The sequence below is a fragment of the Rhyacophila brunnea genome, unplaced genomic scaffold, assembly GCF_057557595.1.
Source record: "Rhyacophila brunnea isolate RB1 unplaced genomic scaffold, BYU_Rbru_1.0 scaffold_16, whole genome shotgun sequence".
Lineage (NCBI taxonomy): Eukaryota > Metazoa > Arthropoda > Insecta > Trichoptera > Rhyacophilidae > Rhyacophila > Rhyacophila brunnea.
Window position 1 is genome coordinate 9,462,202 of NW_028232816.1, and position 24,478 is coordinate 9,486,679.

Consider the following 24,478-nt stretch of genomic DNA (forward strand, 5'->3'; position numbering starts at 1 on the left):
AAATTTATCCCTATTACCATATTACCTATATGTACATGGTCTGTGACCGACTTATCTCCTCCACAGCTCGCCTTGAGGAGCACTACCATTCGACAAGGCAAACTGTGGGACTCATTTACATTTATTAAATATTGTTCTGCTTTGTCGAGGGTCGTAATCATCTAACCAGTGGTACATTGACTACCAAGATCAGACCGAGCGGCTGGGAGGCACCACTCTTTATGGGAGCGCCCCCCACAGGGGCGGAAAATTAAGTGTGCGTCACTAACCTAACCCAACCCAACCTAACCTAAACTAACCCAAACTAACAAATAATCCAGTATATCGGGTATTTTCAAAATACGTTTTCCGCTGTATTCCGTATAACCGAACAGTACCGTAGTTTTTACATATTTTTTCCGATATTGAAAATTATAGTTTTTGGGCGTACTATATCTGTTTTATATCGTACATAGTACTCGGACCAAAATTATAGTACAAATACTATAAATTTATTATAGTACGGGTGGCAACATAGCTTCAAAATAAATCTTTTTTATAGATTTTTTTTTTACTTTGTGGTACCTACCCACCACTTCTCAATTTTTCCATCTGTTTTGATACTTGGGAACGTTATTAGGCATAATACTTAATGCCAGCGCTCCATTGGCGAGCCAAAAGTCCGAGGACAATAAATCGTCCGATTTGTCTATGCTCTGCTACTGATCAACGAACGAATAAAAAAGTCGAGCTGTCAAAAGTGAAAAGTTATGATTCTCGTAATGTCTTCCGATAATCCTATAATTTTGTGTTATTTATATGTAGACTTGCATAAAATAGTATAGCAGTGAAAACAACACAAGTTTCACGATTTATTTTATGAATTTCATAAATACAAATAAAAAAATTAATTGTAAATCTCTCATTTAATAATGTGTAAATTAACAAATTAATCAATGAAAATGTTTAAAACAATTACAGATTTTTTTCCGGTCCGAATGATTGCGTATTAATGACAAATCGAATTCGCATAGTGATCGACTGACGAAGTCTGGCAAAAATATCAAACATGTTTGAAATCCAGCGAGCCTGGTCTGCGGATTAAAAAGTCTGCAGATCTGGGGTGCTCCACGCGAAAAAAAAGTCCGAAGACTGTAAATCGTCTGACTTGCGTGCCAATGGAGCGCTGGCATAATAGTATCATTGTTTCATTTTATGCTATTTTAATGTAGGCACTTAATTATTGTGACGTTTGAAAAAATGTTTCTTATCAAACTTTAGTTGAAGTAGGTACCTACCTACCTGCCAGCCATTAATAATATAAAATTTTGTAATGAAGCCCAAACTGTAGGTAGGTACCTACCATGCAGATTGATAATATTTAAATAGGAACCATTCTTGTATTCTAATGATTTACAAAAAAAAAAATAAGAAAAAAAAACTTTAAGTGAAATAAAATCATAATGAATATTCGTGCTAATAGCATTAGTACCGCTAGAAAAAACCAGTGTACTTAATAATATAATATACGACGTCAATAATTTCCATTTCTATTCCCTATTCTTTTGTCTACTTTTACGTATATTATCTATGGTTTATAGTTTATGGTCAACTGAAAGCTGACGGGTCGATGGCTGTTTAGAATTTTCAAGGTATCGTTGATTTTAAATCGCAAAACTATTTACTCAGGTCTAATTAATTCATTTCAGCAATATTTACAACCCGCGCGACAATGGCCATAAATATTTTCAGGTTTTTTCAAATGTTTATTTTAAGTACGTACGTTGCAAAAAAATGATAACGAATCTGCCATTGAAATTTAAATTTGATTATTTTACTAATTATTTTCGTCGGTATTTCAAGTTTGAAGATTTTAATAAATTCTACAACGGCTACTAAATAATAATAAAAGTATAGCGAGTACATAAACGTAATATTATTATATAAAAAAATCCAGCATCAGTTTCAAAACACACCTCGTTTAGGTACCTACATTTTGTCACATCTGCACAAATAGTCAAATTTCATTTTAGTTTTACACCGGTTTTATTAAATATTTTCGTAGAGTCGTAACTGTAAATCAATCTGTTATCTTTTAACTTACAATATCTTCTCAATTTTATTCAAAATGTAAATATATCCACTTCTTGGGTGCATTGACTTTACCCGAGTATGTTTTAGAAAACTTAATTAAGTAATATTAGGAGTTATTATGTAAGTTCAATACCAATTACGGACAGTCTAGTAAACTGTTCCTATTTCAAAAAAATTGCATTTATTCCCGCTTTGTCAAATATTAAATTGTCACACTTACATCATCAAATAAAATCTACATTAGGTAATTATTAGATTATTAGAAGATAACAGTACAATAATATACTGCTATATAGAGTCTATAAAGCCAATACCTTTATCGGTAAATGTGCCGCAAATGCCGTCATGAGATTTTATAACTTTCTTTTTAGACCAAACCAAACCTAATCTAACCTACCCCAACCTAATATTCTTCTTCCACCCTGTCATGACCCAGTATTGGCGCATAGGGCAAGCACAAGTTCACGCCACTTCCTTCGGTCCCTCGCCAACTCTTGCGCCTCCCACTGTGTCAGACCTGCAGCACGTAGGTCGCTCCTGTAGCACCGCTGCAGGGTGAGGGAGGGCCGGCCACGGCTACGGAACCCTTGAGGCTCTGCCACAAGGGTACGAAGCGTCGCACTCTTTGGCGGCTTCCGGAATACGTGTCCCAGCCACGTAAAGCGTCTCTTCGTGATAACCTCAATCACCCAAGGCTGCTGTGTCTTCTCACGAACTCGGATGTTTGTAACGCGGTCGTACCAATGTACCCCTAAGATTCGGCGGAGACATCGATTCTCAAAGCTCAAAAGCCGATACTCTTGAGGCTTAGTAAGATGCCATATCTCACAGCCGTACAGGAGCACAGGTAGCACGCACGCGTTAAACAAACGACATTTGGTCCTCACAGAATACAGCCTTGACCTCCGTGCGACTCCAAGTTGGTTGAATGCAGACCCCGCCATACCCATGCGGATTCCAAGCTCACTAGAAATACCACCATCCTCGGCAACCGTGGCACCCATCTATTTGAACCTGGACAAAAACCTAATATTACCTCATATAATCTTAGTTTGTGATAATGGTGCATCAAAATGTATGAAAATTTCAAATTTTCAATTAACGATTATTGGATCGAGAAGCCGATGCGCCGACAGAAAAACGTATTTATTATAATTGTCTACATGGAATAAACTGTTTTCGTAAAAAAAAAATTATAAAAGCTCGTAACGGCGTCTGCGGCACAATTACCCCTTTACCTAATCTAACAGTAATTGTAAGAAATGAAAGAACACATTCGTGTGGCTAATATAATGAAATGGTAGGGCCAGGTATGAAAGTGATATAAATGTGAAAAGAAGACAGGTTTAGTGTTATGGTATACTTTCACTTAGAGTTCAAATGTCATCATTTCCTCGCAGGTGATAGCTCAATGATTACGAAATGGATTCACTGCAACTGAAAACCGTAATGTAATATAACACGGTGTTGTTTTTGTTATCCTAAATCTTTATTTCTATAAATATATTACAGCACGCTCATTGGTATAAAGACAATCCAAGAGCTATAAACTGCGGCTTCTATATTGAGACATACAATTCACTGTGGTCGTTTCTGGAACCAAAATCATTGCAATGGAAAAAGCGCGTGATGTAATACTGTCATTGCATACAGCGCCATGACGGAGATGTCAATATATTGAAGGCGCACAGTAGTATACTTTGCAAGATACTTAAGACTAGCCATGATTTGCGAAATGAAAAGGAATCCACCACGAATTCAAGACGATTTGAAAAAATATTTTTTATTGGTCTCTTTACACATTTTTTACCTTGCCAAAAATAAATTGTAACTTCCCTAACATCCTTCTGGTGTAGCACACAGAACAGTATAATAAATGGAATTCAGATAGGCTATACCCCAATACACTACATTTTGAATCAGGGTTTTGAATGTCTGAGTGTCCTAAAAATTGAAACACATTATAGACATGCAATAGTGTGTTGCAACCTTCATATACACCAATTTTGAATGAGCCTAAGTGCATAAACTAAGAGCAGTTGAGTATATTCTTCCACACTCGAGATCGGTTGCCTGTTACTCCACACCCGTTATATATTTCAGTTCCCATTAATTCTGTTAGCACCAACGATACGTGTTAAATAATGTTTTTTCGTCTACTAAATCCAAACTAATCACAGTTTATTATCATTATTTTTGTGCTGGGAGAAATATTTCTTAGAATTCTTATTGGAGGGTAAATTTTCCCGTTCCACTCTTCCCAATTTCATGCCACTATTGGTTGGATCATGCAATTTTTTGTCATACTATTGGCTATCGATGCGAAAACAGGACAGAAATTCAACCAGATGCCTCGTTAGCGACACACTTAAGGAGGGGGGCGGCAATGGCGCTAGGGTTATGTGAATATTGCCGGAGTATAACAAGCTTTTTAGTTCTCCAAATCACCTTGGAACATTATTTCTCAGTCGGGTAATATATAAATATTAAAATTTATAAATGTCCTGATATGTATAAATATTTTTCAGATATATGGAACGGTTGCCATGCGGCTGAAATATGGAGACTGCTGGCATAGGAGTGAATTCTGACGGCGACTCTGTTGTGGAGTCATTTCGACCTTTTGACGAGTATCCTGGACAGCAAAACGGTAGAATCGGCATCACCCGCAACGTATTCGGTGCCGGAAGCAGCTTCAGACGAGACCTCGGAGACGACTCTGACGGTTCGTCCGATAACATTATCCGCGCTGATCTCTCTCTCAATGACGGAGGGCGATCACCAAGGGATGATGGTTTCGACTGCGGTGGGCGGCTACTGTATCCCGCTAACGAAGACAATGATCCCAATCCAATTCGAGATGCGCAATTAGAGTCTACTGCGTTTCTCCGAAATTTTTCTGTGCAAAATTTCGCCCCTGATGATTGTGACGATTTCGAATCGGACAAGTCTCTAGTTTGCAATTTTCCTCAACAACCTGACGGTTTGACGGATAAAATCTCTTCGGATTCGCGCAATCATCTCAAGGCTGACGCTGCTCTTGGGGGGCCCCCTGTCAGTTCTTTTATCACGATGGATAATAGTAATAATGCTATTGATAACAGTCTGCGTGAGAGCGTATCGGCGTCGTCATCTGTTGCTCCGCCGCCGAACGGGCATGTTTTTAAACCGCCAAACAATGAGTTGACCTTCAATGGAACCTTGCGTCGCCTTCAAAAACCACCTCCAGCTGGCGACCAATCCAAAGGAGTGTTCGGGCGCGTTGCGGAGACTGAAGAAGAGTTGACAGAAGATTTACCGTCCGATGACGTCTCTTGGAATTCGAACGCGAGCGTTTCTTGCGAGAGTTCGAAATCAGGCGGCACTCTGTCGTCGTCCGCTTGGCCGTTTCGGTTTCCAGCTGAACCCGACCGCGCCTCGACGGATAACCGCATTCCGGACTTTGTGCCGGACTCGAATCCGTCACCTGACCGTGAAAATATGCCTTACGATAAAATACTAAGCTTTGCGGGGGCTGTGAGTCCTTTCAAAAGCATCACTAATGGTGTGACCCCCGGACAGGTCAACGCCAATGGGGCGGAAACTTCGAAAAAAACTCTCGATCGCAGGGACTCTTTGGACAGTTCCTATAACAGTGGGGCACAGTCGCCGAATATGTTTTCTGACGAAGAGGAGTGTCCAGATTTGAAGAAGGCAGTGACCTTTAAACAGTTTGAAAAGTGGGATAAACTTTTAATGAAGAAGCTGGAGGTAATTGCAAATTGTTAATTTATTAAATAATTCCTTGATAGATAAACATATCTCTTAATCTTACTTCAGATTTTTGTAGTCGGTTTTTATTGTATTAAAGCTATACCTCAGTTGAGGTATGGTCTAAAAAGATCGTAGCGAGGTGATGCATGGATTGCGAGTCGCGGTTGCAAATGACACATCGTCGCCTTAGGATTTGTTTCCCGAATAGACCAAATGTCAATTTTACAGGAGACGAAAAACAAATTTCATTGTCGTATATTTAAATATCAGTAGATGTATCAATCATTCTTTCTACACTGAATGATTGCAACATTATCTAAGAATAGATTCCAAGAATAATATACTGGTATAAATCATTAAATGCACAGAAAATACGTTTTATTTACAAGTACTCACTGTGGATATTCGGGAAATTTTTAGCGCTCTCTCAGAATAATGGATATTCGGGACAAAACAAGGACGTTCGGGATTTAAGACCGTAGCGTATTGCTGCACGGCCCACGGATTACTGAGTGGTCAAGAAGTACGCGCCTCAAATGTTATATTTATTTACACGATAATTGTTAATAATTACTTCTACTATTTAAATACTTAATGATCGTCATCACCGAAGTTCGTATATAATAATAACATGCGGCAATCGCTTTTTCGGTTTTTTTCGGATTAAGTACCTAATAAAATAGTTTTTAAGTAATTAACTATTTTTTTATTGAACGAATAATCCACAAGATTTAAGAATGTACCATTCTAATAATTGAACATACATAATTTTTAAAATCACTTCTGAGAAAATATATTATAACCAATAGAAAAAATATTTTTGAAAAAAGTAAGACACCCGGCAGGAATCGTCCCTGCATCTCCTGGGTTTACGACCCAGTCCACGAAGTATCCACTATGCTACGAGGTGACATACTTATGACGACAAACTTTAACTATTGGCCTTTTAATACCTGCTCATCAGTATTCTTCAAAATTAAGCGACTATCGGCGATCGGTTTTTGTTTATTAAATAAAAGTAGGTATCTACTACTTCAATTACTAACCGACGTCACGGATTTCTCCAATATTTTATGATGGTACTTACTCGTATTTGCTAACAATTTTATATTAATAGTTTTTCCAAAAAAAAAATCTATGTATATATATCTGTATATTATTATATCTATATATTTCTATAATTAACAATTAAACTTATTACAAACCACCAAATAAATATTATATATTTACTTTTGGAATGACAACACAAAATAATAGCATCTATTAATTAATTACCATTGGCTGCTAATATTAGGTAGGTACCAATATCCTAAGAATATAATATTCACCAAATAAATAGTTACTAACATACATATTAAATTAAATTAACTATCAGCGCATTAAAAAATAAATAATAGCATCGCCTTTATTTTCATAGAAATACCTAGATTAAAAGTAAAATAAAGACAAACAATGTTTGATTAATAATTTGAAATAATAATTATTTTTTACGTTATAGTAGTTGCCGGGTCATACTGTAGAATTCATATAACCGTTGGGATTTTGTGTCATTTATCAAAACAAAATGCAGTTATTTAGGTTAAAATACTCACTTCCATAACTTTACTATAAGTTCAGGGCGAACTGGTGATGTATCAACTATAAATGATCTCTTCAAATTTGATGAATTCACTATTAAAACAATAGTAACTTTAAAAACAATATCAATAAGACGAAATTTGAAAGAGCACTCCGGACGGCCGAAAAATATGACAGTGGGCGTGATTGTTTTAGAGCTAGACAGCGTGAATGTGGGAGCGAGATGCATGGTGTCAGCGCGGTTTGATTGGCTAAAAGTCATATTCGGGAAATAAAAACCAGCCAGAGATTTATTTCGACCGAAATTAACTTGGATATTCGGGTACGAATAGTTGGACATTCGGGAGGACACCACGGAGTAATTGTAATTTAACATGGCGTATTCGGGCTTTTTTAAAAAATATCTCTGTTCCTAGATAAAAATATATTGTTTTTATAAATGATTTCGGTAGAGTTCGATAAAAGAAATTGAACTGCATTAAAATGTCGATTTCGACAAAAATGGATATTCGGGAAACAAATCCTATAGCGACGACATGCCGACCGAAATATAATTTGTCATATAAATCCAATATGCGTCCATTTAATGTTCTGTTTATTGTTCTATTAATAACAATAATAATATATTCATTGTCATGTTTTCTTTTTAAAGTAAATGGGTAACGTTTTTAGTCATCTTTACACGATTTAATAATTAATACTCCCGTCGCCATCACGAAACAAATTGACGTGTTCCTAGCTCAACGTTCTCTCTCCGAATGCCAGTGAGTCCAAAATTTTGTTGCGCCTATAGTTGAAAATTATTTGCCGTTTCACTGATGTATCGTCTTAATGTCAGGCTTATGGTAGAGGCCATTCTCAAGAGATAATGTATTCAAGTGTATGAATACAAATGATGCTCTCTAAGCTGGATTGCACATCTAAACTCTCCTCATCTGCCGCACAACTATAAATCAAACCTTCTAGGAACGTGGCACCAATGTTGCATATGAAGACCGGGCCCTTAGCGCCTAGCGGCAGTCGCACGTAACCTCTCTCTAAACATAAATATCTTGGGATGCGGCGACCGGCGAGCTTCGACTTCTTAACAGGAATGACCAATTTGTAGCGTGTGCATATGCGTACTGGCAGCTTCGACTCAGCTCGAGACACATGCGATTTGTTGTTAAAACACTAGATGTTTTTTTTTTCAAACTATAGTGTTGATGTATAATAACGATGACGTCACATCGACGTATTCGACATGTTGCAGACGAGACGAGTTTAGATGTGTGAGACAGCGAACATTGTTATTTACTGAAAAATGCCAGATTGGACATTGAATTTGGTGAAAGAGTAAGAAGCTATGACATTTTCAAATGTAACGTATCGTCCATATTAATAATGTCAGCATTCCGGTTATTTTGCTGACATCCTTTACAGTACACCTTACCTAAGATTTTTTCTTGAGATTGGCCTCAAGAACCATGGTATAGGTATATCATTATAGAGTGACACCATGGTTAGGACAAACGCGGCTTGCAGTTGTAGTGGTATTGTTTGCTAGTATTAAAACATGCATTGTCGCACGCAATCGAATACACTTGCGAATCGCCGAATCGGTGCCACTGTAAAATGATTTACCTATAACAGCACAAAGACCAAATACAAAAATATGTCCTGTGTTGTCAATTTATTGATAAGCGCAGTATTGTTTCCAAATATTTGATTAATTATTATTGTTTGGATAATAATTTTATTAATGCCTCATTAAAGTCATAATCAATGAAAGCAATTAACTTTCACAATATCTGATCATTCATAAGCTCATTATTACATAAATGAAAGCGTCATGTTTAAATAAACCCTCTGTCTTGTGTGAGGTGATTACTGTTGATTGATTTGTGGTTAGACAATGAAAGTCTGTGCCTACTAAAGGGGTGCAAGGTTTATAATCTTTTATTACACTTTTCATACAATATACCCCATTTCAATAATGCAGTCGAACTTGGTTATTACGATTACGGAAATAGCGAGATCTCGGATGTAATGAGGAAACATTAGTTGACATTTTAGTTTATGATTTTCTCCATACTTTTATTCACTTTTATAACGAGCTACTTCTCGGGTATACCGAGCAAAATGTTAATGTGTCGATCGTTTAAAAACAACATTTTCGACCCTAAGCAATAAAATCCGACCGGGCAGTTAACTAGACCGATGATGCTGGGATCGGATTACGTTTATGACACTAGTTAAGTGTCTTAAGTATCTTATTGGTGTTTACGCCGACAACATTAAAAAAGTATCCACGCATATGGCTGAAATTGCATGTAAAAAATCCACGCTTTGTGAAGTCAGTAGGTACCTACCAGCGCCGGTGGCTCAGCACTTCATTACAATAAACAACTTATTTTGTAGTTTATGAATGCCATGCTTGATTCGGGGATTTTTACGATGGTTTTCAGATTTTTTATATTCTATGCTTAAATAGAACGTGGCGCGAAAAATGTTGTATAATGATATAACGAGCAAATTCAGTCGGTCCCATCTTCCTCGTAATAACCAACTGTACTTCATTAACGTGTAGTTCTATAGTTTTGAAAGAAAACGACATAGTCAGAGCAATAAAAAGCAATGCGATATAACAATAATCATATGTGTGCACGTTTAACGTTAAATTGATTCACTATAAAAATAATCGTGTCCAGAAATATGTACATATGCAGTTCGCCGTATCGCTCTTCACCGTGAAATGTTTAGGTCGTATAGTACTGAGATAAAATTCATGTCTAAATAATAACACGGTTATTGTCGGTTTACAGGAAGCCAGCGGCAAACAAATTTTTAAAATAGCCGATATACTGGATTATTTGTTAGGTTAGGTTTTCATTCTTGAATTCAAGAATTTTGACAAAGTCAGAGTTGACCGTATAGTATATGGACATCTCTTTCCGATAAGAAAGCTCATGGCGAACTGTTCTACGATGAAATAAAATGTAATACCTACAACTTACATGTAACCAAAAATAATGTCTTAACAAAACACACTACTTTTTCGCGAATCTAATACTACAGGGTTCTACGTGTTCATCCTTTACAAAACAAACCCAACAATGAAGTAGTACTCAAAGCTGCCTCTGTATCACCAAAAATAAAACACATGTAACCTTGTAGATCTCCACTCGCGATTTGCCTCATCACCTATAAGACAAATGACGATAAAATTGCATCACGGTAGTGAATTCGTCACTTACTTACTTATGTCACCAAAAACTATTTCTGTTGCACTCACATGCCGGTTTTGTTCAGGTTTTTGATGACATTTTAGAAATTGAACTGCGTCGTTGACTATAATATTCTCATCTCATCTCATTTTTATTATCAAGAAGAAATATATATTATATCAATAATGTTTATTTCTTCCAGAAAACCCTGCAAGGAGTATTGCCACCTCCGTCAGTGACTATTTCCCAACTGACGGCTGTCCAGATATTGAAACTGTACAACGACAATCTCTCAAAGTACGTTGGTGAAGAAAATAAAAAGTCAGAAACGTGGAGAGACGCCGAAGTCTCGAGCTCTGTAACCCCGCCCCGGCGGATAAGCTGTGATTCTAACGCGGAACTATACATGTCCAGTACTTTTGCAACGGCACTAGAAAACTCTTGCAGCGACACGGTTAAATCTTCCCAGCTGACAACAGATCAGTCTAAGAAGGTGTCTCCTAGCGAAGGAGAGAGCGAGCCTCGTGTCAGTCTGCTCAATATGAACGGGACAGAGGCCGCGGCCGCCGAAGACGATTGGCCTGACCTCTTACGGTGCAGATATCACGGAGTCCAGTATGTGGATATTGAATTTTTATTAGTATTAAATTATTAAATGTGCCGATATTACCATGATAAACCCAAAAATTTGAATTTGCTATGAATGGATAGTATTGTTAGCTTAAGCGTCGGCCTATCGCGTCGTGGGTCCCAGGTTCAAATCCTTCATCTGGCAAGTACACATATTGTTTTTTAATTTGTGTATGAGTCAGAGTATCGACCTAATAGGTTGAGCAAGTGGCTGACACCCATTTCTCGTAAAAATATATCTGTTAATACAAACCTCTACTATGTGGAGGCCCAAATGATCTTATTAGGATCGGACATGGTCGAAAAAAAGAAGAATTACTGCATACATCGACCATTTTGAACACTGAACCTGTTTGACATGTATTGGAACCAAAGCATTCGCATTATAATACTATAACTGTCTGTCAAAGAACAGACTGCATCCATTGTTACCCTTAGATAGGCAATGAAATACTTTGAACCACCATTATTTACAATATTTAAATGAATCATCACTAAATATCACATTTTTCATACGTATCTAAATAATACCGAAACCTAGTGACGAAGGGTGCTTGTTGAAGAAAGGTAGGCAACTGAAAAACAGACCTAGGACAGCCATATTTACGGGACTTGAATTTGAATTTTGTTTCACCAGCATTTCACTGATTTTTTGACAGTTTACTGGACATAAATTATTATATATTTTTTTCTAAAAATATTTCACAAAAAAATACAACATTCACTAAAATAGATATTTTTCGTCTATTCAATTCTAAACTATCCTAAATGACAAATCATAAAATGTGCAGGAAAGCGAAATTTCGAAACTACGAACCTATACTTAGTTCGATTTTAGTTGTGTAATATCGAAATATTGAAAAAACATTTTTTGTGTTTCAAATTACAATTAATTTTGGGGAATTTTTTCCAATTTCAAATTTATAAAAAAATTCAATACATTGGCAAATAATGTCAAATATTAACGTTTTTATTAGCTCGTATTCTTGTTTGTCCAGTACAAATCTTGCAATCGATTTTTAACTAACTTCCCGACTAGCTCTAGACATTTGAAACTTTTAGAATATATCAGAACACGATGCCAATGCAGAATTGAATTCAGTATTCTATAGAATATAGAATTCAGAATTCAGTATTCTATATTTGTTTGTTTGTTTTTTATTTACTTCATATGAAGTACAAGTTTGAGCATATTAAGCATAATAATTCAACAGAAAATTCAAAAACGTAGTATATAAAAAGTTCTTTTTATCTTGTAATTATATTTCTTAAATTCAACATAATCCTATGCATTTAGGTTTATACAGAATGTTGGAAATTTCATAGAGAATCGATTGATGTAATAAAACGTATTTCGAAAAAATTGGCGTTTAGGATAGTTTAGAATTGAATAGACTATTTTACTAAAGGAGCAATGCCCAACTGCGAATCGAATTTATGCTAATACCTACTAAGGGTTTGTTTACATGGGCTTAATACTAATCATTAGTAATCATGTCAAACTGCATATAAAACATCTTTGGACTATCCCAAGTTTTTGTTTGCGTGTGTTAGTAGAAGATTCTATCGACTCGGATACACTATATATTATGTCAATGCCGAAGGATGGAGGTAGGCAGTTAAGATCCGACATAAATAGTGCACATTAAACTTTGTTAATCATACGTATTTGTTTTTATTGAACTAAGACTACAATTATTTACAGATGGCTGTGCGATACAACAAAATTGTGCACATTTTTTCATTCACATGTTATTGGTTCTTTTTTTTAAATTCATTGGACCCTGCCTAACCAAACTATAATAGATAAAAAATATTATTCTATCTATAAAATATTGAAACAACATCTGTAAAATTGTAGTCTCATTTCAATGAAAACAAATACATATGACTGACAAAGTTTTCTGTGTACTATTTATGATGGATCATAACACCCTACCTCAACCCTTCACCACTGATCTGAAGTCTTTGATGGATATTAAAATGAAAGATTTTTTTTACAGCTATAATCTGAGTTTGCACTCTGAAGAAATAGACCTGCTGACATGCCAATATGCCGCACGCTATATCGGCTGCGAGACGGCATCATCATGCTTGGTGGCACCGGCTCCCTCCAGCACAACGGGAGGCGTGCGGAGGAGGGGGAACGATGTGCGCTCTCCCGGCCGACGCCTCAGCCATCTGGCTCGGCGGAGGACTGCCTTCTTCAATGCCGCGTCGCTTCAGCCGCAGCCCTCCCTTCATCAGCGGCGTCAGATACTTTTCGATAGAAGGTCATTGATACTGTTCTATTCACTAGCTTCCTTGTCCACTAGTGGCAAATATAGTATATATATAATAATAGTGGCAAAGGGTGGAGGTACACTAAAGATCTGACATAAATAGTGCACACTCTTGTCTAAAACCCTGCCTAATCAGAGCCATAGTAGATAATGGTCAAAAAATATTCTTTTTTTAATTTTAAAATATCTAAAATCATGCCATTAACCCTTTGGCTGCTACGATGTTGTGCAAAATCCGGTCGAGGATTGCTACCAATAATTGTCGATAAATTAAAGTATTGTATTATTTTTAGACACCTTACCACTCTTAATTGTTTCTGCGAAATCGGAATATTATGAAAACACGTTTCGTAATTAATTTATCGTTTTGAATAGATAACGAGGCAAGTAATTGTCATATCTCTTTCTCGCTCTATCATACGGGCGATCGCGAGAGCGAGCGAAATGCACGACCCGTGCACAGAGTTTTGATTTTTATCAGTTATTGGAAACAATCGGTTATTCCACACGAGGGATAATACAAAGTAGTGGAATTAGGAAACTACCCGGCTGAAAAGAAAAATTTTGCATGGTGGCCTCGTTAAAAGATCGCGTAAAATATGCGTGATTAGTCAAAAAGGTCTTCATGGTGTTTGTTTATTGGAACATTTAAAATATGTATTGCAAATGATTTTATTTCATTATTTTTTTATAAATGAAACTGTTTTTTATATAGCACAAATCCACACTACTTTTGAGTAAAAGTCTTTCCCATTATTTCAAATGCATAAAATAAAATAAAACATTGTCCTTCCACCAAGAATTTGACTGTAAACAAATTTTTATACGGTAAACTGAAATTTGTATGTGGAATTGTTTTTATTGTAAAAAGGGTGATGCCATGAAAAAAAATACAATAGTTATAAGTTCTAAACCTACCCAGTCACAAAACATATATGAATCGGGTTATATTATACAACAATAAAACAAAATAGATAAAACAATGTTTCGTACCACTAGTGCAGTAGTGCAGTAGTATGTTCCCAAATTAACTTAACATTTCAGGCATCAAAAGCAAAACGACGATCGTTGTTAGCATTTCTGGCCATCATCAAAAACAATGATATATCGTTGCGTAGCATTCTAAGGGTTAAACCATACATAGTTTTAGATATTTTATAGTATTGGAAATTTGAAGTGTTGGGTAGGAAAAACGGTTCTAATGGTATAGTACAGGGATGGCGAACCTATGACCTGCAGGTCAGACATTGACCCACGCGTTGATTTTTATAAACTTATTTTTTATATCATAAAAGAGAGAACAAACAATCAAAAATATTAAAAACATAAAGTATATATTTTATCTAATGTCGAATTTCTAAAAAAATATTTCCATGTGGACATTGGCTAGCGAATTTTCTATCGTTTCACTGCACTATGTATGAGGTACATGGTCGTAAAACGTCATGTTTCGTCCTTTTGTCGCGAAGCGTGTGTGACTCATGACAGTTAGTCATAAACTGACGCGCATACATATTCATTGCATCGTAGAACGGGGAGATGTACCAGTGCTGAACTAAAGCCTTGAATTCACTAGGGGACAAATCGTGCAACATGATGCACAACATCTACGTCAATGTTTCGGGAACGAACCCGCGGAACATGTTTCTTGTTCAAAATGCGGACACTACGCAACGTCGCAGAATATGTTGTACATACTTGTCGCAGAAATGCGATAGCCGCTAAAGTGACTCTTATTGCAATATCATTAGAGCACATTTTTGTCTTTCAGGCCTTGTCATGTGATGGTGTCTAGACAATTTTTATTATTCTTTTTACCGACAAGCTGTTGGAGCCAGTGGCACTTCACCTTTTTAAATGTATATATTGAAATATATTAAATGAAATTGAGAACCTGCACAGAGTTATTTGGATTATAACCAGAAGATATTATTGTATGATCTTTTTGTAGAATACCCACTCCATAATAAGATAATCTGCTCGCAAATAAGTTATATAATTGTTTGTAAACTTATATCACTTCACAAATGCACGTTTCAAACATTTGAAACTCTACGCACGTCCTGAACTGCAAACATTGTCATCAATTTAAATGTAGTCTGGGCAGTCCATATCATACAAATTTGCGAGATTTAATCAAAACAACATTCGCCGAGACCACACGGCGTTACTTTTAGTGAAACAAAATATTTGTAAACACGTCCACACGTGCGTTTTCATACGTTTTCCATCCTTCAGAAATACAAAAAACGTGCACATTTGTTTAAAATACTTACATACAATTGATATGCAACTTTAAAACAGTGTTTAAAATGTTTATTTATTTACGAGGAGACCTATCTTGATTTGGGACTTGGCATAACACTTGATGGCGATTCCACAACGTTTTTAGTGTAAGTAAATTTACATGATGTATGCCTGTTGAAAGATCTTGACTACACACGCCTACGTAAACGAGTGTAAATTTATAAACTGTTTATTGTATTATAGGTACACGCGAAGTTAAATATCGAAAATATTATGCAATTCAACATAAATACAAATAAGTCTATATAATTTCCTACCCCGACTCCGGATTTTTTTTTTCATTTTACAATATGTAAAAATTCCGTATTTCACAAAAACAGTCAATTTTCAACATAAAAAATTAACGTTTAAAAAATGCTGAACTACTAAAAAAAACAATAATCGAAAACTTTTAAATGTTTAGTAACGCACAGCCGCATTTTTTTGAAATATTAATTATAATATTATATACATCATAATTTTGTCGTAAATATAATAATATTTAATTACGATATTCAAAATTAGTATTTTGGATGTGCTATGCTATACCTACCAATATACATTTTTCATATCGTACATAGTACGCGGACCACATATTGCCACATTATATAGATTATATTAAGAAACTCGGTTATCTACGAGGAATGGTTATCAGCCATTCGCCGAATTCATTGGAACCTTGCTGTATTACATGTTGTACCTTGTTCATAAATATTTAAGTTATTAGCAGTCAATTATTTTTCGTTTTATTTCTCTCGGAATAAGTAATGTTTTCGGAGATGTGAACGAATGACATCTATTTTAAATTTACCACCAATTTCACCCGATATTTGAAAACGGGTCTCAAACTAACATTTTATTTTGTTGTTTTTCAAGAAAATATTTAAAAGTTTTAATACCTTGGTCCTTGATATTATCGACACTTGCAAGTATCGATATAGATACCAAGCAATAAGCATCTATATTCTATACCTGATGATATGGTTTCTTTCTTATGTTAGATGACGTCCCTATTATGTATGTATGTATTGTATATACCTATTTAAAAAAGTGAGGTAGTATTTACCAGACACTGTTGAACTATTGAAGTTAATATTACGAGAAATGGTTGTTAGCCATTCGCCTAATCTACTAGATCCTTGCACTTGATCAAACATTGAAAAAACACAATGCTAACTAGGCCATGGTGGGTGCCATATATAAATATATGGGTAGGTATCTATATAAGAATGGAAATTACCATTTCCACCCCTACGCATATGGGCTTCCACAGAGGTGTAATTATATAGACAGTTTATAACAGATATATAACAGTTTTTAAGAGAAATGGTTAGCCATTCACCCATCTCATTCTGTTCAACAGTAAAGCTGAGTTGTGTAGGTAACGTCGACATTACCATAGAAAATAGTAAGCTTATGAAAATTGGTGTTTTAATTTCTTTATTTTACGGAGATAAAAATAACATCGCAAGTTATTGCAATCCAACTAATTATAGGTACCTACCTAAAGATGGTGTTATCACTCTGAAATGAATAAAGAAGTTAGACTTGCACTCGAGTATCACGGAGTTATGTTGATCACTATATTTTTTTTGAATAATATTATCTATCAAGTAAATATTTTTATGTTCTAAAATTAAAAATAGTAAATTTTATAAATATCAAATTAAATAATGGATATGTTAATTTTCGAATATACAGATCGATAATATTTTCTTTATTAACAAATATGAATCAAAATAATTCATAAAAAATCGAAATAAAAATAAAGGTTTTTTTGCATTGATTTTTTTTCTCGGCAACAAAAATAATATAATTAACATAATTATATAGTTTCGATATATTTTAATATTGTTATTAAATTAATTTTATTATTTCACTTTTTGTGTTATCACGCAGTTTGGACCATACCATCGCACTTGCCCATTCCTACGCACGAATGACGATGGGTTGCCCCCTTGCGCTCGCTCGTGGAGCGTTCATATGCAACATGTCGCGGATCACGTAGAAAAGCCTCGCTATGTTGCATACGACGTACGGAACAGTTCGCAACGTTGGGGCAGCTCGTAGACTCAATGCGAGACATTTTGTCCCCTAGTGAGTACAAGGCACAAGCGAAGCGACATCGTGTAACATGTCTCGCGTCACGTAGAAAAGCCGCGTGCAACGATGGGCGACAGAGCGCAATGTTGCGCCGGAACGTAGACTCAATGTTGGGCGTCATGTTGCGATACATTTTGTCCCCTAGTGAATTCAAGGCTTAAATGGCAGCCTTGTCGTACGCGTCTAGAAGAACATTATTATTATTTACATTATTAAAGTTTCTCATCAACATTTATGTATGTATATCAAGTACGTTAATAAGAAATTTCTTCTCAAATTATTTTGTTCTAAATATAAATATTTTTAGTTGTAGCCCTGTATTATGTCGGCGGTTAAAAAAATAAAAACAAAGGATACAAGTTCCAGACCATATAAAACAAAATGGTTTGATAAATATAGTCTGATTGAAAAGAATAAAACGACTGTGTGTCTAATTTGCCATGTAAACAATTTTATCAAAATTCAGGACCGGATTCGTCAGATTAAACATTCTTAAATAAATCAATTGGTATCCAAGTGGATAGTAACCAAGTTTAGTAAAGCGACTTTAATGATAAATTTGCGTTTATTTATTTTATTCGACACAACTATTTTAAACAATCGGTAAATGAAGTTTGGTACTTAAATAATACATTATTCCTATATCGACAAATACTATTATTATTTCTTTATGTTTTTTAGTATTCGGAAGGGTACAAATAAATTTTCTCTAATAAATATTTTCTTTTATAGATATACTTTGAAATATGTGACTTAGTGACCCACGAGCTAGTACTAAAAAAATAATGAAGAAAATTTGACCAGCTTCTCAAAAAGGTTCACCATCCCTGGTATAGTACAAAACTTAAATCAATTAGAATTAAAATTATAATTCCATCAATTACACTGGTTCTTGTTCATTTACTTAAAGCCAGCGGCAAACAAATTTTAAAAACACCCGGTATACTGGATTATTCGTTGGGTTAGGTTATCATTCTAGAATTCATGAATTTTGCCGAAATCGGCTATGAAAATTGGCACTGTTCCCGCCTGGCTTTCAAAAAAACAGGCCTGTACCAGTACCCTCAGTCAACAGTATTAATCAAGGAGCAGATTAATAAATAGAATTCCAATAGGCTATATTCCAATACATTACATTTTGACACAGGGTTTTGAATGTGTGAGTGTCCTACGAAAATGAACCACTCATTATGGACGTGCAATAAATAGTGAGTGTTGTAACCCTCAATACACCAATATTAAATGAACATCAATGCATAAACCGTGAACAGTTGTCAGTATTCGACGTATGACGTATTCTTGACACGTATTTAAGGCTATACCTCAGTTGAGGCATGGTCTAAAAAGATTGCGGGTGCAAATGACGCATGCCGACCGAAATATAATTTGTCATATAAATCCAACATGTGTCCATTTAATGTTCTGTTTATTGTTCTATTAGTAACAATAATATTATATTCATTGACATGTTTTCTTTTTAAAGTAAATGGGTAACGTTTTTAGTCATCTTTACACGATTTAAGAATTAATACCCCCGTCGCCATCACGAAACAAATTGACGTATTGACACCTCAAAGTTCGCTCTCAGACTGCCAGCGAGTCCAAAATTTCGTCGCACCTATAGTTGAAAATTATTTGCCATTTCACTGAAGTATTGCCTTGAGTTTATCCCATACTCAAGATCGGTTGGCTGCTTCTCCACACCCGTTAGGTCTTTCAGCTCCCATTATTTCTGAGTTCCCTGGTATTAATGAACTATGTATGTTGTATTGACAATGCGTTAGTGAGTGACTAAACAATTACATAATATATTAATTAATACATATACTTCTTCACTATATTTGAATCTAAACCTTATTGGATGCCCTGAAGCACCTCAGAAGAATGTTAAAAAATACCTTCTGAGTAAGCAAATGAGGAATTCTCATGTTTTGAAGCCAGTGGGTTAAAGTATCTTCAAATTTGACTGTAGAATCATTAAATCATTATCTAATATTTTTACAGAAGGTTAGCAGAGTCTGGAAAGCGTCCGGTGATGATCAGCCCTCGAAAGCGAACACCAGGCAAGCGGACCCCCGGCAGAAAGACACCGGCCAAGAAGACACCAGGGAAAAAGACACCAGCAAAAAAGACCCCAACGTCCGCGAGAAAGAGACGAATTGTCCCACGTCCATCGCAGGTCGGTGAGGAATTACAACAACCGACTAGAGAAACGTCTAAAAGAGCTTTATTCCTTAGTCCAGAGAACTGTGTCCAAAGCTCTCAACCTGTTGTCACGGCATCTGTTTCCTCGTGTCGTGGTTTTCGTACAAAGCGGGCCTTATTTTCCTCGCCTCCTTCTAACACTCCTGCGAACAGCGGCGCTGGTGAAGAGCCGACAATGCGGTTACGGGCTGATCAAGGAGACTCCAGACGAGGTTTCCTTCCGAAGAGCCTCTCATTTAGCGGGGAAAAAACAAGTGATGGCGATCGGCGTGGCATCGGAGGTCACACGATGACGAGGCGGGCTTCTGAGTTTTCGCTGCGCAATCGAGATCTCTCCGATATACAAAAAAAGGTTGGGATCAGTTTTCTTCTTTCAACTCTACGTGTATATTTTTTGTAGCCATACCTGAATCTTTAACGAAATTTATGTGGTAAGGTTAGGTTATATGAAGTCCATAACTACTAGAGGTGAGTTGGAAATACTGTCACCAGTTTGTGTACTCAAGTATCGGATGAAACTACCCATACTGAGTACGTGTGGCCCAATAAACTTGTTCCAAAAATCTTGCAACAAAAAACATTGCGAGTCGCTGGCTAGTTGGTAGACTTTCAATACCATTGACATTAAATGTGCACGAGCGAGATAGCACTTGAATACAATTATATTTTAATTTATTAGTCTATGCATGTGAATGTCATCATCTAATGTATGAACAATAGGTCATATATTTTCTGTAGCAGCATATTCTCTCTGGCAGTTTAAAATAAAAAAATCATTGTTATTCATTTTATCTTAACACTATACGGTCCGCGAATTTTTGCGACGTACCTACACCAATATCCGGTATTTTTAAATGAAAATCAACAAATTTCGATCACGAAGTTAAAAATGCCATAACTTTTGAACCTATTGATATATTTCAATAAAATTTTCAGAAAATACTTAAAATATATCAATGTATCAAATTGTGTCATTTATTTAACACTTGTCAACCTCTGGCCCGCGTTCCATAAAGGTAAAGTATATAATTTGTAAATTTTCGTAAATTGTTTATTATATGTTATTAGATTAGTTCAATTTGTTAAATATAATGTAAAGGAAACAGCCTATTGATATAAAGCAATCACAATATATTATTTTTTAATTAAAAAATGTAATAAAATATTCAAATACAAAATGTTTTACACCGCTATAGAATACGTATCAATTCATTTTTAGCGCTACTACTCGTATCTCTGATTATCAAATATAATAAAATAACAAAGACTTCACACAAACTGTGAAGTGTTTAAAAATAAATGCATATTCATTCCCGAACGAACACTAATCTGATTTATTGGTTTTATGGGTTTTATGGCTGAGGCAGTGCAGTGGCGTGCATATTTTCAAGTAAATTCAATTAAATAAAATGCACGCATATACATTCCCACCGCTTATTACAATTTGGTATTTTTGTAAGAATCGAGACAATCCAATAACAGTGCAGAGGCGTGCGTAAAAAAATCATATAACAAAATCTATGAGCAATAAATTGTAAAACAAACGTCTACTTATATTCCACAAAAATATTTGAATGAACACTCAATCTTATGGATAATACCTTTAGATAAACTGGCTAGGCACGAAATAATTATTGGCACATAATAATATAGTGTACGAGTAGATTTAAAACAAATCAAACACTAAAGCTGAAATTATTTGAAATAGTTTATAAAACTATGAATGTAAAATGAACTAACAACTAATACACTTTTTTAAATGATAAGAAAAGCAATTACCAATATGTAGATGTAGAGGTACTTTACACTCTTTGGACATGTAAATAGGTTCTTTTCGAAGTTTATGTGAGGAACACACTTCACACTTTCTTCTTAAACGTTTATTAGTTGCGGAAATATTTGATTGTGACTGAAAATTGCGGAGATATTTGATGTAATTTTATACTGCCTATACTTTGTAATGAAGTAGGTGAACTGGTTTTATGGGTTGAATCTGTATCAGAAGATATAGAAGATGCATGCGTTTCCGCAACATCAATTGATTCAGATGTCTGTATATCCTCGATCCAAACTTTATGTTCAACAAAAAATCGTGAAATTTCATTTTTCATTATTAGTGAATTGTAAATATCGCAATATTTGAAAAACCGCTTACGTGGCATAGTTTTCGAAAATATGGGAGTCTCTATAAGTGGATTTGTCGACCAATAAGACGGAGTCGCTTTTCTGACAATTCCCATTATTATCACCAACCCGAACCCCTTTTTTAACTCCGACATGGTTATGTCCACTCATTTTTTAGATTTAGCTTCAGGACTTAAATTATCAGTGTCAAATGTTACTCCTGATAATCCTTCAAATAGCTTGTTCTCTCTCGGCGGAGATCCTCAGAATCACTCGCAAAATATTTTGTATGTGGGCGTGTTCTCAAAGGAGCAGATGAGTCTGTTTCAATATCACTAAAATCTCCGATATATTCACAGTCACTGGGAATATCTGACATACAATCCGCATAGTTTTCTTCTAAAAACGATTGGTCCTCCATTTTAAAAAGTGTTTTTGGAGATAAAACTAATAAAAAATATATATCCTAGCTAAAATATACTTAGATTAATTATTTTTTCAATGAAATTAGTGCAACAAATATAAATAATAATAGCTATTATTTATGCAGTTACACAAGCAATAATCTCCCGAAAAAAGCGAACGAAAATAACAACGCGATAAAGTTCACATTTATAACTGTTCTCATTTTCAAGATAAAATTTCTATCATGGATGATGAGGCATGGTGGACGTTTCATGGGTAGTAAACCATTAAAGACAAAATATCAAATAGCACGCAATTTCATAGCTAAAATTCGCGTTCATTTTTTTAAAAAAGAATGCAGGTTCATAAATGGTTGACTGCCACTGAAAAGGGTCGACAATTAAATTTCGAAGTTGAAGTGACGACACTGGAATATAACTGAGTGTTCATTACCTTTTTTTGTTTATGTCTCGTGATTCACCCGCCTAGAAACGGGCTTGTAACTAATTAAAAATATGGTATAGGTACAAAAAATACTGAATGGTATTACGTCCGCCATCTCTGTAAAAACCCCGAAATATTTTTTTTTCCATCGTGATTTTACTTCTTGCACATGTCATTCAACCATCTGTCGATAGATCTTGCAACCAAATATTAAATTTCATATTTATTTTTCACAATAAAGATATGCGTAAGTTAAAACGCCACGTCGGCGTCACCGGACCGTAACGTTCGGCTCGCTAAGGACGCCAATGTGGCGTTCCCGGACCGTAAAGTGTTAACAAGAATATTATAACATAACATAAAACAACTCATAAATTTAAAATGTGTTCAAAATTTTATAATAAAACGGACATTGCGAAAAGCCCAGCTCAGTGTATATTTAGCAATTCTATTGAAACCGATATTTCAAATACTAATATGGAGTTAAGTTTTAGTTCCAGTTCAGTATGATACTTATGTCGCATACGCACGCCAAACGCTCCATATTGTATTTCAAATACTAGTACATAAGTATTTTGAAACAAGTTTTGATACAAAGTATTTTTTTATACTGGTAGTAAGTATACTTAGTCTTCAAAATCAACCAGTTTTCCCTAATAACTACAATTGTCTGAACCTTTGTATCCACATGTACCAACGCTAAACAAAAACAAAAAACCACCCAACAACACTACACCACTTGGTCAGGTGGTTAGATTATGAGGTCACCCTATATCAGGGTTTGGCGTATGGCACGGTGTGCTGACGGGGCATGTAAACGATTTGAAATTCGTTTTTTTTATGCATTGTATTTATGGACTCTTTATTTATATTTTATCTTTCCGTCAGTGGCAAAGGGTGGAGGTAGGCTGTTAATATCCGACATAAATAGTCCACAATAAACTTTTGTCAGTCATGCGTATTTGTTTTCATTGAACTAAGTCTACAATTTACAGATGGTATTGGTCAGTTTTTAAAATTAAATTAAACCCTGCCTAAACCAAACCATAATAGTCTTGGTATATTTTGGTCGATACGACAAACTTGCGTACACTTTTTCATTCATACATATTATTTGTTTACGTTGGATTAAGAATACATAATATTACACATATTCTTCATTTTTTTTAAATTCATTAAGCCTTGCCTAACTCAAACTATAATGGATAAAAAATATTATTCTACCTATAAAATATTCAAAGTTATGTTTGATTTAATTGTATAATTTTATATATTTTATAGATAGACGAGTATTTTTTTACTATTATCTATTATGGCTTGGTTTTTGCAGGGTTTAATTGAATTTAAAAAACTAAGCAACAGCATCTGTAAATTGTAGTCTTAGTTCAA

The 24,478-nt window shown here is 35.2% G+C and overlaps 1 protein-coding gene across 1 annotated transcript in view; it reads left to right on the forward strand.

Annotated features, from left to right (window-relative positions):
* Window positions 1-1,576: 1,576 nt before the first annotated feature.
* mi (cyclin E-interacting protein minus) overlaps window positions 1,577-24,478 on the forward strand; it is a 31,440-nt gene continuing 8,538 nt past the window's right edge. The window contains exons 1-5 of the mRNA XM_085943609.1: window positions 1,577-1,631; window positions 4,602-5,823; window positions 10,813-11,225; window positions 13,244-13,513; window positions 19,916-20,468. Of these exons, the coding sequence (XP_085799735.1) occupies window positions 4,633-5,823; window positions 10,813-11,225; window positions 13,244-13,513; window positions 19,916-20,468 (2,427 nt within the window). The 5' untranslated portion in view covers window positions 1,577-1,631; window positions 4,602-4,632. The remainder of the gene's footprint in view (window positions 1,632-4,601; window positions 5,824-10,812; window positions 11,226-13,243; window positions 13,514-19,915; window positions 20,469-24,478) is intronic.